The sequence below is a fragment of the Myotis yumanensis genome, unplaced genomic scaffold, assembly GCF_028538775.1.
Source record: "Myotis yumanensis isolate MYYU_CA2020_CCGP unplaced genomic scaffold, mMyoYum1.0.hap1 SCAF_5, whole genome shotgun sequence".
NCBI lineage: Eukaryota > Metazoa > Chordata > Mammalia > Chiroptera > Vespertilionidae > Myotis > Myotis yumanensis.
The window spans coordinates 37,822,672-37,839,493 of NW_027223756.1; the positions used below are offsets into that span (position 1 = coordinate 37,822,672).

General features: G+C 55.5%; 1 protein-coding gene across 2 annotated transcripts in view; it reads left to right on the plus strand.

The window, feature by feature from the left end:
- The first annotated feature begins 7,387 nt into the window (after window positions 1–7,387).
- The window catches only part of UNC5A (unc-5 netrin receptor A), a 58,678-nt gene continuing 49,243 nt past the window's right edge, over window positions 7,388–16,822 (plus strand). For both annotated transcript variants that reach the window (XM_070415091.1, XM_070415092.1), the window contains exon 1: window positions 7,388–7,613. In XM_070415091.1, the coding sequence (XP_070271192.1) occupies window positions 7,544–7,613 (70 nt within the window). In that variant the 5' untranslated portion in view covers window positions 7,388–7,543. The remainder of the gene's footprint in view (window positions 7,614–16,822) is intronic.

Genomic DNA, 16,822 nt, shown 5'->3' on the forward strand with positions numbered 1-16,822 from the left:
CCTAATCGCCCCCTCTCTGAGATTGTAATGGCACAGACACCCTGTATATCTGTTCATGTAGATCTGTGCGTTATATGAAGAAAGTCAGATTTTTTCCACCCACCTCCACCTTCAAAGAACCAATTTCTGTCCCCCTTGGGGGGAAATATTGCCCCTTTTGAGAATTCTTGATGTAGAGCAAGAGTGTCTGGTTGTAAGGGCCTGTGATTCTGGCATTATATGCCATGATTCCCAGTCTTAGGGGCCCAAGTGAAACCCCATGAAAATGCAGGTTCCTGGGCCCCACCTGGAGATCCCAGAGTAGGCCTGGGAAGGAGTCCAGAATCTGGGTTTAACAAGCTCCGAAGGGATTCTGACACCCTGGCTGAGGGAGGACTCTGGGGCAGAAGAGGGTTTAGAACAGTCCGGGGCCATCTAGTCTGAGAGGAGAGTGCCTGTCTGGAGCCCTCCCAGTCCCAGAGAACTTGGGATAACCCACAAAGGCTGTGGGCCTGGCCATCAGAGACCCCTGTATCAGAGCTGCCCCAGGGCTCCCCAAAAGGAGATTTGGTGGCTGGCCCAGGGCCCATCATGCTGACCAGGACTTAGAGGACACATGATGAAGAGTATGTCCCCAAGACCAGGACCATGTGGCTTGAGTCTAGAGCACTGACCCTGTGCCTGTACCCCATTTCCATCTGTTTGATAGAGCCACAGATTCCCCTCTCCACAGACTGGAGCCTCCCTTCCGGAAGCCCCAACCTCCCCCCTTTCCTGGGGATTCAATGTGCCGGGCACTGGGAGAAGAGGCAGTTTTTCGCGCCCTGCCCACCAGACCAGCCCTGGAATTGGAACTGGAGCTCCAAGCTGTCAAGGGTTGGAACCCCGTCTGGGAGTTGCCAAGGAACTGGTAACAAATTCAGTTAAAAACAGAGACCTCCTACCTGGCCCGCCCTTTGTGGGTGCCAAAGAAAGGCTCTGCCTCTTTGGAGGACTGGACTGGTACCAAGCCCAGCCCTGGGTGTCTGAATGATCAGGACAGAGGGGACCGATTGACTCGCTGTGGGTATCGGCTCAGTAAGGGGTCACCACGGGGCAGACGGGAGCCTGGAGGAGGGAGGGAGGGGCCATGTGGTGGCTGAGGAGGGAGGTGGGCTGGGGGCAGGAGTCAAGGCATGATGGCAGGAGAGGGGAAAGTGAGATGAGAGTGGATGGGAGATGGAGATGGAGGAACCTGGAGAAAGAGCAGGCAGAGGGGGACACTGCAGTCTGGTGGGGAAGCCAGGAAGGCATCCTTCTTCCTCTCTTAAGCTTTTAGAGGCACCAGAGCATCTTGCTAATTGTTCATCTCCCAGAGACGCTAATGAAATTAACTCTGCAAAATGCTCATCAGGTCATCTGCAGAGGGCACGGTGCCAGATTTCCATTTGGTCCAATCCCGTCCTCCTCCTCCTCAACAACTCCTGCCCCTTCCTGATAATTTCCCGCCCCCTCCTTTTCACAAGGCCCCTCAGCAGGAAACACCTCACCTCCAAACCTGCCCGCGAGTGCCCACTAGAAATGGGGGCCGCGTAGCCAGGGAAACCTGAGTCTGAGATGCCACAGAGCTCAGGGAGCTGGAAAGGTTGTCTCTGGGTGTGAGCATTTCTCTCTCTGTGTGTGTGTGTGTGTGTGTGTGTGTGTGTGTGATAGCATATATATCATAGGAGCATGCATCTCCAATAAAACCATTTGTTACACTGAATATTCCTGCAATCACTCAGCAAGCATTTCTAGAGCAGCATTTAGATTTAAATCCTTGTTCTGTCCCTGACCAGCTGAGTGGCTTTAGGCAAGTTACATCCCCTCTCTGTGCCTCGGTTTTTGTATCAATACAATGGGGACAATAATCACATCTACTTCATAAGGGGCTGTGAGGATTGAAAGAGATAAATCAGGTAAGGAGCTTAGTCCTGTGCTGGGCACTGGGTAAGGGCTCAAGAAATGCCTGGCACTGTCCTTGGTCCTGAAGGCTACAAGCCACAATCTCAGGTGCTGTTCTGAGGCAGAGGCCCAAGCATGGATGTGAATAATCTGTGCAGGAAAGAAGTAGGGGCATGCGGAAATGTTTTTACATGTATGTAAATATATACAGGGAAGTTATGCATTTTTAGTGATTGTGTTCAGTTGCAGGTATATCATACACATGTGTGAGTTGGGTGTGGGAAATGCGTTTATGTTAGGAGCAGAGACTTGGTGTTGGCATGCTGTGTGTGTGTGAGCGTGTGTTTGATTCAGGGTATTGGAGTTGGGTGTTGGGGTTCTGTGTACAAAAGGGACTGGTCCAGATGTTGCTGGAGGTCCTCTGAAAGGGTTTGTTTCTAGTTCTCTTTTCCCTCTCAGTCCTCAAACATTCTTCACTTGCCAGGTCATCAGGCAAGTGAAGAATGTGTGGGCGTTACACCCTAACTTACAACTGGGAGGATACCTGTGTCCTCTCCCACAGGCTTCAGCTTCCCCCACCGGGTAGCATTGAGCCTTGTAAACAATATGCACTAATAAATGCCTGCCTTCGCCCGGGAAAGGCCCTAGAACAGGCATCTAGAAAGGATAGCTCTGTATCATTCTCTCAGGTGCAAATAAAAGAAACTCAATGGGCTTAAACAATAAAAAAAGAAATATACTGACTCATGTAACTAGAAAAGCAGGGACATATCTGACAGCTTCAGGAGCAGCTGGATCCTGAGTGATAAACCAGGGCTCAGAATCTGCTCTTCTCCTCCCATAACGGCAGCTCCAGAACCTCCTTTTCCCTGCTCCAAGTCCAGCAAGAGAAAAAATTCTTTCTCTCCTTAGTTCCAACAGAAGTCTTAGAGATGGGCCTCCATGGCTTGGCTTGAGTCATGTGTGCATCCCCGAAAGAATCCCTGTGGTTCAGGGATGTGAATGCTGAGTGGCCAGGACTGAAGCACGCGCCATCCTCTGGAACGGGGGTGGGGTAACACCACATGAATCTCGAGCACTGACAGCGGGGAGGGAACACAGGGGGATGCTGCTTCCAGAAGACAGAAGCTGGATGCTGAGCATTGGGTAGGTTTGAATGTTGGGATCAGGGCAAGGGCCATCAAGAACCAATGTGGGCTTGCCAAAAGCAAGTCCTGCCTGATGAACTACCTTCCTGCTGGGCTGGGTTATTGGCCTGGTGGATCAGGGCAATGCTGGAAGCTCCTGGTCTGGGGCCCTGCAGGGCATCTCCATTTATTTTGTGGGTGCAGCAATGAGATGTGAGTTGAGCGATGGTGTGGGTAGAGGTTTCCCAAGTGGATGAAAAGAGCAGCTGACTTACTGCCCTGGAGCAATTTGCAAGGTAGGCTCTGTCCTTGGTCCTGCCCTCAGCCACCTGTTTAGTAAGGCCTTGGTGGAAGATATGTATGACTCCTAATCTTGTCTGAGGGTGACAGGAGGCTGAAGAAAATAACAAGGACCCTGCCTGCAGCCTCCACGCTCTGAAAGAGCTCCATATGGAGAAGAGGAATTAGTCGTATTACAATGGAATAGAAACGTGATGAAATGAAGTCTCTGCATTTAAATTCAGAAAGCCAGCAACTCAACAGCAGACGGGGAGCACCCAGTTGTTGGCAGCACCTATGGCAAAGACCTAGGGCAGTGTGCCTCAAAGTGCGGTCTTCAGATCACTGGCAGCAGTAGAAATAGCCGGGGGAGGGGGAGGACTTGATAAAAGTACAGATTGCTAGATGCCTCCCAGGCATCATCTTGGGATAGGGAGTGGCCTGGAGATTTGCATGGTAACTAGCATCACGGGACCTTCTGGCACACCTCTAAGTCAGTGATGCCTCGCCACAGGCTCTGAGGTCCCTCAGTCCAGTGGGCATTAACAGTGCGATGGCATGGCCAACAGCTGACTGGGACACTGCTTGCGCATCAGCCACGTGGGCAGGAGATGTGCCAACCCCCTCCAAGAAGTGCCTTATGAGGAGCAGCCTTGCTGTAGAGCACCTCAGTGCTCCAGGGTGTCCAAGCCAGGGCCCCAGAACCCAGCTGCATTGCCAGTGGCAGAAGCAGAACTATTTGGCCCAGAGGAAGAAAATTCATGATAGACCCTGACTTTGTGTTCTGAAGTAAAAGAAGAAAAGGTCTGAAATAACAGAAGCAAAAGAGGTAGCAGACATGCTTGATGGGGTTCCAGAAAGTGAACCCAATGAGAAGCAGTTTCTTGTTCCCTAGAGAGAAGAAACTCCTGGCCAGCAGAAGGGTCAGGTGAAACCTGTGCCCTGTCACTGGGATTTTGCAAGAGGGCTACAGACACTTGTTGGCAGGTACCACTTAGATGGGGTTTGGCCCCTCCCTCTCTTCAAGTCGGTGGCTCAAGGGAAAAGGAGGTGGTTGGAGATGCCAGGAGCCTTCCTTCCATTTGGCCACCTACCTTCAGGTCTGAGACAAGTCCTTCCTGACAGCCCTCCTGATTCTTAAGCAGAATTCAAGTGAGAGATGTGTACTCCCCATCTCTGCAAGGACATCCTGCCCCCTTTCCTGACACTCCGTGAGTACCACTTGGGAGGGGACAGCTGAGCTGAGATCTGCACGACTAAAAGGGACCAACATGTGACAATCTGGAGACAGAGTGTTCCAGGAAGTAAAGCAAACGGGAGGTACAAAGGTGGAGATGAGCTTGGTTGCTGGAGGAACACAAGGAAGGCCACAGGCCAGGGCAGAGCTGGCAGGGCACAGGTCGTGCTGGGCTTGAAGCCTGTGGTCATCATGAGCACCACTCTCCATGCATTTCAGGTGCTGCCTTCCAGGCAAATGGCAGGATTGCACTTTCTGACCTTTTGGGGGTCAGGCCGGGGGCCAGTTCTGGCCAATGGATTGTGATTGGAAGTGACATGTGTCATTTCTGGGCTGAGCCATTGATTGCTGGTGGGTGTACTTCTAGAGCTCCCTTTTCCTGTTCTTCACTGACCAACAGGGTTCCAGAGAGTGGCTGCTTCGTCAGCCTGGGCCGGTGAGTGAGGGTGATCTGGAGCAGCAGCCCCATAACGGACAAGTGAGAAATAAACCTTTGTTGATTTAAGCCACTGATATTTGAGGACTGTTTGTTACCACAACATAACTGCTACATAGCGAAAGAGAGAAACAGAGAAGTGAACAGACCAACCAAACTTAACAGAAAAGGAGAATCTTTGCTCTCCTGTACCTAATACCTTACTCCCAAATTTTAATCCTAGAGCAGAAATTGCAGGAGGAAATGTAAGGAGGGTGGACATTGAAATCAAGCCTCCCAGGGACCAATCTCAGCTAGCCCTGGAGTCATGGAATAAGGTTGGCCTTAGGCATAAGGCACTTTCCTTCCCTCAAGCCCAAGTTACCTCATCTGTATAATCGGAAGAGAATGTTTATTTATCAGGATTGTATGTAAGGAACAAACCAAATTATAAATGCAGGAAAGAACATAGCGGAGTCCAGCACACACCATTATGATATCATCTCATATTCCAGCCCCCAATCTCAGTCCTTCAGCCTCAACCACCCCCTACCAGTGCTCAAATCCTGGTTACTAATCATTTCCCCGCCTAGGAGCCCAAATGCAGGTTCTGCTACTGTTTCACCTCTCCTACCCACCTCTTCCCTGGGAGCATGGTGGGGCCCAGGCAAACACTGCTCCCCCCCCCCCCCCACACACACACACTCACCAGTGGGCTAGATCAAGCCCTCCTGACATGGAGTACAAACAAGCAACCCCCAAAGCAGAGTGCAAAAACCAGAGGCTGGTGCATATTTATGGACATTTTCATCTGGGCTCACATGAAGTTTAAATATTTTTATTTTTCAGTTAAAGATTTTAGGTCAGAAGATTTCACATGCAATGGCTTCTATTGAAGTCTATGGGAAAATTGGAAGATGTGGCCAGTGCTGAGCCATATTACACACACACACACACACACCCCACAAACGGCACCTGGAGCAGAAGAGCCAGCTGTCTCTAAATTTAGCTGGGATCCTGTGCCCAGTTCCCAGTGCTGGTGTTCCTCCCTGGCACTGAAGCCGAGTGCCTGCAAATGTGTATCTGGACACTGGCTGGTGGTTTTTATATAGAGTTAAGAGAAAAGCAAAAACATTTCTCATAACTCTTTTCTATCAATACTGGGAAACAAAAGACAGACCGAGAGAGGGCCTCGTGTTTCAAGAAATATAGTAGACCTCATATCTCTTTGTGGAAGCCAAGACCATTCTTATACCGCCCAGCGTGCAGTACCAATATGTATTATCTTCTGGCCGCTGTAGGCGTTTTAGTTTGCGACTCTGCCCTCTCCTTTCTCAACCCCCTCCCGACCCAGCGTAGGGCCTCTTTTTCTGACCACTCGCCCCATGCACATGGTGCGCGTTTTTTTTTTCTTTCAAGGCAACCCTCTGTTTATTTTAACCCGAATAGGGAAGGGGGTGGGGGACAGGAGCCTCCAGCAGCGGTCATTAATGGAAGGCTTCAGGAGACAACGTGACTTGCCCAAGGTCAAAGAGCTAGAAGGCGGAAGCGCCTAAGCCGTACCCCAGGTCTCTCTAGCTCCCAAAGCCCACCTGGTTTCTTTACGCCCACATCTCCAGCGCTGTGCGCGCTCAGGGCGCAAACACCGCGCGCCCAGTCAGCTATGCTGCGCCCTGCTGTTGTTTTCCTTAGGCGAACGGCACCGTGGCTTAGGGAAACCTTGGGGAACGCTGAGGTCCACCAGCCTACGTGCTTGGGACTGCGGGTGGCTCCGACTCTGGCCAGCCAGGGCACCTCTGCGGGCTGGCCGGGAATCCGGGCGCTCTCCCGCAGTCCCCTATCCAAGCCGCGGGCTGGTGGCATACCGCGGCGCGCTGGCGGCCTCGGAGCGCGGCTGGGAGGCGGGAATGGGGTATGATGGAGGAAGAGGACTGCAGTGGAATCTGCCCCGGGCACCCCTGCCCCGGGCCGCTCTCTGCAGGCTGGGGCTACTTCTCGGTCGCCGCAGTCTTGGGCCCCTCCCGAGCCACCTGTGCGCAGGCTGGCGGGCCCGGGAGAGGCCGGATCCGAGAACCGATCCACTCCGGGTTTCAGACTTCTGTCCTTGTCCCTGGAGATCGCGCAGGGCGGTGGGGGACCTTCTCGCCCACTACCCCAACCCGTCCCCCGGGAGAGCCTAGGGCACCGCCAGGAGGGACCCCCGGAACTGGCGGTGGCCCGCGCGCACAGCGCCAGGCGGCCCGGCCCCTCCTTTCTTTCCCCGCCCCGCCCTGCTACCTCCCGCTCCGATATTCCAGTCCGGGTTTTGAGGCGCGCGCCGGCCCGCTCCCGGGCTGCGGGCTCCGCACGGCGGCTGGCTGGGTGCGCGGCGAGGCTGTCGCTGCGCTCCGCCCTGGCTGCATTGCTGCGCTCCGGGTGCCCAGGGGAGCCACGCGCCGCGTGCGCCCCGTAACCGGCCGCCCGTGGGAGCGCAGTCCGCTGGCATGGGCCCCGAGGGCGCCCCGGGCAGGGGCTCTGGGCTGAGGCGCTGAAAGTCGCCCTCCCGCCCGCGGGGCCCCGCGCCCGGCTTGCCCGCCAGCGGCCATGGCCGTCCGGCCCGGCCTGTGGCCAGCGCTCCTGGGCATAGTCCTCGCTGCCTGGCTCCGCGGTTCCGGTGAGTCACATGCATGCTCGGGGGAGGTTTGCGGGGGACAGTGTGCGCGAACGCTCGCTGCTCTGGAATTGGGGAGGGGGGTGTCCCTGACCCGCATTGCCGGACCCAGTTGGGAGCCCCCCGAGGCCAAACTTTGCGAGGCGGGACGCGGGGGCCGCCTCTTATTGTTGCGCAGCTTCCCCGCGCGCTTCCCCGGAAGCCTGGGTTCTGCCAAGTCCAGGAGCAGCTGCTAGCGCGCGGGGCTGGCGAGTGTAGACGCCCCACGCCTCAGGGCGAGGGAAGTTTGCTGGTTGCCGGCCCCAGAGCAGGGTCAGGGGTTTGAATCAACGCCCCCGGGGGAGCCTGACTCTGAGGGTTTTGACCACCCCCCCGGTCCCCAGGAAATCAAGAAGGGCGGTTAAGATACCTCTCCTGGTAGCATCTGCCTCAAACAGCTACTCACAGTTCCTAGCTTGGGCACCTGGCCTCTGCCCACGTCCAGAACACAGTGTCCTCCTCTGTCTCCGCCACACACGCTCGCACACGTACACACTCAGGCGTGGAGGCGCATACACCAGCCCCCAGCCCTTGCAGCCTGCACAGAGCACTGCGGGTCCCCCACTGGGGCTGTGGCTCCTGGGCCCCCTGGTTTGTGGGGGCCACAGTTGTGTATGGTGGATTCACTGCCGCTTCCCCCATCTCCCGTTTACTACACAGCCCTTCCTCCTCCCTTTATGTCCCATTGGCCACCCTAACCTGCTTGGTAACTCAGCCCTCAACCCACCTCCTTTGGGGGGGCGGGTCCCCTGCATCCTTTGTCTGCTCTCCCTGAGCTTCCATTCGGGCTGAGCTGTTGAGTCCTCCTGATCTCTGCCCCCCACTCATGCACTTAGCAGAGCTGAACTTATTTATGAGTGTAGGGGGAGGGGGTCATATATGTGATCATGGGGCTTGCCCTAGCAATTCTTGATTCTTGCTGCCCCAGGAACCTGTGAGGTGCCCCCTCTGCTTGGCCAGGCCATTTTTAATCCCAGGGGTGTCAGGAGGGAGTGTTGGGCTTCCTGAGATTCAAAGCCAGACTGATCGAAGATCAATGCGTGATTGCTCAGAGACCAGTCAGATGATTGAGGCTGATAGCTGTTTCCTTAAAGGGACTCTGTGTAGCACATCCTGCACCCACCGCTGTCTGGCCACCCTACTATGCTGCCCCTCAGTCCTCCATCTAAAACATCCCATCCACTCTATATCCCTTCTCTATCATCCCATCATCCCCCCTCACCCCCCCCCACCCCCCGCTGCAAATCCTCACTTTAACAAACCCTTCTGCACCGTGACCTCCCCTTCTAATCCTGACCTAGCTGGGAGACTGCACTGCCTCTGGGTGTGTGTTCATATTGCACACATGTGCATGTTAGGAGTATATGTGCCACACTCAGGGTGCAGCTGCACCACTAACCATCATGAGCTGCAAGCGTTCATGTTCCCCACTCAGGGAAGGTGTCGCCAGATAACGAGTAGGTGCCCAGGGGAAGGTTACGAGTCAGACGTGCGAGAGGGCTGTGTGGTCATATCTGCATATTGCCCATGTAAGCATGTGTGAGGGCTGTGAGTCGGCATGTGTGTCCTGGTGATGACAGGGCATGGCAGTGTATGCAGCACTGGTCTGTGTATGGCCTGCCGCACATGTGTGATTGTTGTAAATAGTTGCACAGGTGAGCATATGTAGGTAAGGGGGTGATGGGTGCTGGTGAAACAGAGAACCATAGCCTTGGGGGTGGGGGGTGCCACATGGATTCCTCAGGAGGCTGCAGAGTAGGGGGACTGCATCCCTGGTTGGTGGGACACCTGTTGAGGCCTGGCTCACGGTTGTCCAGGGAGCTGGCTGGTGGGCCCCTGTGCCATAGGACTGCCCTGGAGCAGAGCCTCCGGGCATCCACTCACAGGCCTGTGGGAGGAGCTGCTGAAGGGCACAGAGGGCCTCTCCTTCTCGCCTGGGCCCCTTACTATTGTCCTACTATTGTCCTCCACAGGCTCCAGTCACTTGTACCCAGACAGGCTGGCCCTACCATGACCCCTGCTCCTCCTGCACCACCCATCAGCTCCTCAGCAACATCAGCCAGGGTGAAAAAAAAAAAAAAAAAAATGTGTGTGAGTGGCCAGCAGGGGGCGCCGGGGGGCCAGCACAATGGCAGCTTCCTGCTCCCCAGGCTGAGCGTCCACCTTGGGTCACACAAAAGCCTTCCCTTCAGCACATGCACCCAGTAGGCCCTTCTCTGTGCCTTTGAACACAGACCCATCTGTCTTACAGGGTTTTCTCATTCATATCCAGTCACACAGCTGGCACCTGCTTCCCTGCCCCTGTGGGCCATGCACACCTGTAGGCTTCTCTTCACACAGATCTCTGCAGTCCTGGGGAAGGGGCTCCATGGGGACTTGACCCCAATAATTTGTCCTGGTGGCCTGGCCGCAGTGGCTCAATGGTTGAGCGTTGACCTATGAACCAGGAGGTCACGGTTCAATTCCTAGTCAGGGCACATGCCCGGGTTACAGGCTCAATCCCCAGTGTACAGAAGGCAGCCAATCAATGATTCTCTCTTATCACTGATGTTTCTATCTCTCTCTTCCTTTCCCTTCCTCTCTGAAATCAATAAAGATATATTTTTTAAAAATAATTTGTCCTGGTGGCTTCTTCCTCAGGCCCCACCCCTATTTTCCAGGCTGGTCCTGGACCCCTCTGTTCACCTCTCACCCCCCAGAATGGAACAGTTGGTTGGGGGGATGGTGTCTTAATTCTTTAGGGCTAAGAAATACCCTGCTCTCACTCACTCTGCCTTGGGGATGGGGTAGGCTAGGCTTTGGGGCCCCCCAGGTATCCCCAGAAGAGGTCTGGTCTTCTGACCCCCTTTGCCTGTGTTGGGAGGGGCTTCCCTTAGGAGCCCAGGGATTGGCATTGGTTCAGGTACCAACCCCTGCACCCCCACCACCACCACCACCACCAACCAAGAGGCATGGCCTGGTTCCTGGGAGCAGCCAACTTTGGCCTTAGGCAGGAGCCAGCCGCCCCAAACTCCTAGGGCCCCCACCGTCTTCCATCTGGTGCTGCTCTGGGCCACAGATCTGCAGACTCAAATCATTCAACCTATAAGATGGGGGACCCCTTCTCCAGGTGAAGGCCCTGTGCTGGCCTGGGCTGCGGCCTGGGAACACATGTCCACACACATACAAGCTTGGGCCTGCTCATTCCAGGCCAAACATCTCCTGCTGCCCCTCCCTCCATGGGCCCTGTCCTCCCCCTCTCCCTAGTCCCCAAGCCCAGGGCTGAAACCTTAGCATCTCCCTCAGCTCTCCCTTCTCCTTCACGCTTCATTTCTAATTTGTCACCAAGTCCTCCAGCTCAGTCCTACTTGTGACATTGCTTGTGTCCCTCTCCTCCTTTGTCACCCCCCCCCCCCCCCCCCCGGCTCCTTCCTTCCTCACCCTCTTACCTAGACCAGTGCCATAGCCACCCCAACTCATCCCCCTCCTGAGCCTCCTCCAATTAGACTAATGCACCCGGTGCCCAGGCTGGAACCTGTGCCTCCCCAGTGCCTGCCTCCAGTACCAAGCCGGGAAGGAGTCCATAGGGAAGCTCCGAGTAACCACGCTTCACTGGGCTGATCCACTGGGAGGGAGGTGTCCTCTCTGGCTCTGCTGCTGGTGGGCTCTTCCAGACAAGCTCCAGTTTCCTCACTGTAGCTCCCTTGCCTTAAAGAACCTTGTGCCCTCAACCCTGCCAGCCACACCCCTCACCCCCCACCCCAACATCCTCAGCTCTATCTGTACTGTTCTGCTTATCTCAGCCCCCAGCTTTAATCCAGCCCCCTCCAAAAGCCTCCTCAACTCCTTCCAGGGCCCATGCAGGGGCCAAGGCATAGTGAGGAGCTCTGAGTGGGCTACAGGACAGAGGTACTGGTTCCTCGGCCCTGGAGAAGCACACAGCCTGGGGCAGCTGCCGGAAGCCTCTGGCCTGAGCCACCTTGTTCACTCCAGTCCCTGCAGGGGATGGTGAGTGTGCAATTATTGCCATTGTCTATGGCACTGGGACCCTGCTCTCAGCCCCCAACATGCTCCCGGTCATGGCTAGTCACGTGCTTCTTTTTTCTCTTTATTTCCTTTTACTTGAGTTTGGGTTTTCTGGCTAGGCAGGGCGGGCTGCTGCAGCTGGGGAGGGGGAGAGAAGTTTGCCCTCCCCCAGCAGTCCTCCCTATCCCTGGCCCCGAACACAGACTGCCCTGCTCCAGGGTGACTGGAAATGGCACCTGTCCAGGGCAGGGATGAGCAAGGTGAGACCCCCACCATGGAGTAGCTGTGCTCCGGCCCCTCACACTGACGGCAAGCCAGCTCTCATGAGTGTCCATGTCTGTGGGTTCTTCACACAGGTTCTATGTCTGTGTCTGTTGACTAGGAACCTCCCTGCTCATCCCACCCCTCCCAGGTGTAGACATTCCCAGATGGGTGTCTTCTTGTGCAAATTAAGCCATTCTGGGCCCAAGAGCTGCAGACTCAACCCCCTGAAAGGTGGAGCTGAGGGGCACTGAGCAATGGTCTTACTCATCCTGAAGGGACACTCTGTCCCACCCCCATCCTCAGGGCTGGAGTTGACACCAGACTTGGTCTGCTCTGTGCAGCACTTACTTGGGGCTCCTGGTTTAGGCTGAGCCCCAGGAGAGCCTGTCCCCAACCATCCTTTCCACCGTTGAGTGCTCAGCTTCCTGTGACCAATTGTACCAGCCCACCCCTTTGTTCTTCTTGTCTGCTCCATGGGAGTGGCATTGGAGGATCCTCCGGCCTTTTGGGGAGCCCCAGCCCCCTCTTCGTATCAGATAGAGTAGAAAGGGCAGGGGTTTTGGAGGCAGATGGGCCCTGGTTTCAGTCTAAGCCACCTGACAAATAACTTCTACTCCCCAGCCTGTTTCAGATCTGTTGAATGGGATCACCTCTGCTTCCTGGGGTTATAGTAATAAGCTGATGGGCAACATAGAGAGAGCCCCCCAAGGTGGGCCCTGACTTGGAGCAAGCACCTATGGCTTATTTGTCTCCTTCCTCCATTTTCCTGGCATTTGAAGAGGCACAATTTAAGACTGGTGGGGTCCAAAGCTGTGTCGGGGCCCAAGCTCAGAGATAGGAGAGAAGGTCCCTCTTGTGAACTGCTTCACTTCTTACTGCTCCAGCCCCAGGCAGGAGCCCTAGGCTGGAGTCATTGCCTCCACCCCCAATCTGCACACTCACCATCCCCTGCAGGGACTCAGGCCTGATTCAGACACAAAATCCTCCAATGTGTACAGAGCTTTGTTAGGGGGTTCTGTGAAGATGATGATTTGGGCTCAGCTTGTCCTGGAACTGTGTGCTGGTGATCATCTTTGACACACAGAACATGGCAGCAAAGGGAGGGTGGGAGCCCTGGATGAAACTCAATTCTAGTCTTGACTCCACCATTTTATTACTTTGTGATTTTGGACAAATCACTTGACCTCTCTGGGCTGTTTGCTTCTTTGTATACTAAAGGATTGGACTTGATGACTCTATTGGGGCAGAGGCTGGTGCCCAGCGAGGTTGCCTTGGGAGCCTGGGGTAGGGTGGACTGTGCACTCAACAGCAGGTTCCCCCAGAAACTGCTCACACCTGCCCAGCACCTGCTAAAGCCACCAACCACCCTGGCAGCAGCTGCCTGCATTGCCTTAGAGCCAGCTGTCTGCTACTGTGGGACTGAAGGTGGCTGAGGGGTAGAAGTAGGAATTTTGAGTCCCTGCATCCAAGCCAGGAAACAAGGTCCTGCTTTGGCTGATGAACACCTCCCAGTGGCAAAAACAGCCCTTCTTAGGGCCCCCAGAAGGTCAGAGTGCCAGTGCCTGAGGCCCACCCCTTCCCCGGCACTAATGTCAGATGTAGCAAGCAGCCTTTGGCCTCCGGAGCCAGAACCCAGGCATGTGGAGGAGGTGGTGGGCTGAGTTGGCAGGCTCTAAGGTCTTAGTCTGGACCAAGGCTGGGACCAGGGCGAGGCAAGCGAGGTGCCTCAGGTGCAAACTTTAAGCCATGCAAGTGCAGGGTCGGCGCCTGAGAGTAAGTGCCCTTGGCAACCGCTATGCCTCACCCTAGTCCTGGCTGTGGATCCACGCCTCCTTATACGTCTTCAGTTTCCCCGCCGCTCAAGTGGAGTCATTAAAAGGTAGTTGTGCAGATTACACAGCCTGATGCATGTCAGTCCTAGCATACAGCAGGAACTCAATAAATGTTTGCAGTTGATGATAATACGGCAGAGGGCACTGTTCTGTCCCTTCCTTGGAGGAGTGGGATGGTCCTTGGTGTCCTCTTTGTGGGAGAGGGTGCAGCTAGGGGTTCAGGAGGGAGGACAGAGGCCTTAGGGAAGGCCTCCATTTTGGGATGAGGACAAGCCTGGTGTCTTTTCTCTGCCCCTTTGACATCCAGGGGTGGGGCATGTAGAAGCCCTAAGTGTACCCCCAAGTGTGGTTATTGGCTGGCCCACCCAACCCTGTTTGAAATGGGGAAAGGGGAAGACTGTAGAGATCAGGAAAGGCCTGAGTGGCAGCTGCTTATCCGTAGAGTGGGTCACAAAGGAGCAAGTTTTAGGTCCCATTCAGGTGGGGGAGGGCCCCTGAAATCCCTGCCTAGGAGTGGGGCCATGGTAAGAACCTGGGGTGCCAGCATCCTGATGGGTGAGTCCCCAACCCTCCCCAGCCCCTCCCAGGCCTGGATGTCCAGAGCTGTGTCTGTCTGGAAGGCTCAGGGTCACCTTGAGCTCCAGGCAAGTATGTGGCTGGGATTTGGGGAGGGCAAGGCAGTCTATGGACTGAGCCTGAAGGACAGCTGCAGGGTTCCTGGGGAGGGCTTGGACGCTGTGGCCCACCTGTGCCCTACACCTCTCCAGCCAGCTGGCAGCCTGCAGGAAGGTACACCCCGAATTAGACCCTACCCCTCCTCACTGAGGCAGAGACCAAATGGAATTGAGGGGCTGCTCGTTTTTCCCCAGGTCTGCATCTTTCCAGCCCCCCGACCCTCCAAAAGAAAGGGGTGGCGCCTTTTTTTGGAGTCCTAACTTAGCGCCCGTGCTAGCCCAGAGCCAACCTCCTCCCTAAAACTGCCCCACCCCGCTGTCCTTGTACTTGGCGGGCGGGGTCCGGGGCTAGAGGGAGGCCTCCGGCCAGGTGGATTGCGGGATGCGAGAGCCGCGGTGGGGCGTCCGCGCTTGAGCCAATGGGAGCCGGAGTCGGGTGGGGGCCAGCGCGCCTGCCCCGCAGCCCCCGCCCTGGGAAAGCGCGGTGAATTCGGCAGCGGTGCGGAGAAGGGGCGGGGTCCCTCCGCCCGCCAGCCCGCCCGGGGCCGCCCGCCGGATTAGCGGCTCTTTGTTCGGGGCCTGTTAACAAGTTCCTGGCTGAGCGCTCGGCTGCTACCCCGGGAGCAGGCGTCCAGCCTCCAGGCAGACGGCTGTCGGCCTCTGCCGTTCCCGGTTCCCGCGCCAGCTGCAGCCCCCGCCCCCTCCCCCGCCGCCTTCCCAGGCCCGGCGACGTGGCTGGGCAGTGGGCCCCCTGGCAGCCTGGGGCGTGTAGGATTTACCGAGCCCCGACTGACCTCGCCACAGGAAGGGAAGAGAACGCCCCATCCTCGGAGCATCTCCTATATCAGGGGCTCTAGTGCACCGAAATGAGGGAGGGCAGGCGTCCCAAACTCGTGGCCATCCTGGGGTTCCAACCCAGGTCCTTGAAACCCAAACGCATTCTCCTGCCCAGAGGGGAGAAGCCTGGCGCAGGAAGAGCAGGAGCCTTCCGTGGCTGTCACTTTTTATTATTATTATTATTATTATTATTATTATTATTAATTGTCTTGGTGGTAACCCTGGCGTGCTAGGTGAGGGTAGTCCCATTTATCAGATGAGGACACTGAGGCTCAGAGGTAGCAGGGCTTGTTACTGCTTGGCCTGACCCCTCCCCCACTCTGACCCCTCCCCCGTGGCTATTTACTCTCAGGGCCTTGTTTGGTGCCGGACAGACTTGGAAGACCTTAACTCTGGAGCTAATCCCTCACCTCCAGAGTCTATTCCCCCTCTACATCCTGCCTTCTGAACCCCACCCCTCATTTCCTAAACCTGGGCAGGGTTGTTGTCCAGATCACAGGAATTTTTATTACAAAACCCCTGGGGGTTATCTTTCTGACTTAAAGCCACAGGTCAAGTTCCAAGCCACTTTCTTATAATGAGGGGGAATCCTTCCCCATAAGCTCTCCCAAATGGCTCTTGGCTCATCCTTCTGGGGCCACCCAGGATGGCTTCCCCCTTCTTATTTGTTTAAGACAGAGTTCCTGCCTGGCACTCCAGTCTCTCAGCTGTTCCTGGTGTAGCATGGTTCTAATCCAGCTGTGGGCAAACTACGGCCCGCGGGCCGAATCCGGCCCGTTTGAAATGAATAAAACTAAAAAAAAAAAGACCGTACCCTTTTATGTAATGATGTTTACTTTGAATTTATATTAGTTCACACAAACACTCCATCCATGCTTTTGTTCCGGCCCTCCGGTCCAGTTTAAGAACCCATTGTGGCCCTCGAGTCAAAAAGTTTGCCCACCCCTGTTCTAATCCCACCCCCTGCCCACCCCCCCACTCCCACCTCTACCCCTCACATCCTTGTTACCTGCCTCTGGATGTCAATCCTAGGAGCTCATCCCACTGTGACACAATGGTCCAACATGGACTACTAGACTAGTATAGGATATTAAGTATGTCTGTTGCAAGTATTAGAAATCCCAACTCCAATTAGCTTAAGGCAAAAAAAAAAAAAAAGACAGACAGAGAGAGAGAGATTTATTGGTGCATGTAACTGAAAAGCCGTGGGTAGCAACTGTGACTTCAGGCTGGTGCCATTCTCCAGCAGCCTCTCTCCTCAAAGTCCCAAGGTGATTGCCAGGAGTTACCAGAGCCACATCCTTGCAGGCCCAATCTGGGGGGCGTGGGGAGTGAGGAGATGGCACATCGCTTCCCTGGGCCATCCAACAGATGTCCAGGTCTTTCCTCATTGGTCCAGCTCAAGTGCTGTGCCATGTGTGAGCCAGTCCGCACAGCCCGGGGTTATGGTTATGTAGTTGAGCCTGGGCCCAAGCCACCAATGCCACTGCCCTGTTATTCAAGCTGTTGGCCACCACTCACAGCTTCCTGTCCACTGAATGGGGATGGGCACATTGTCCTC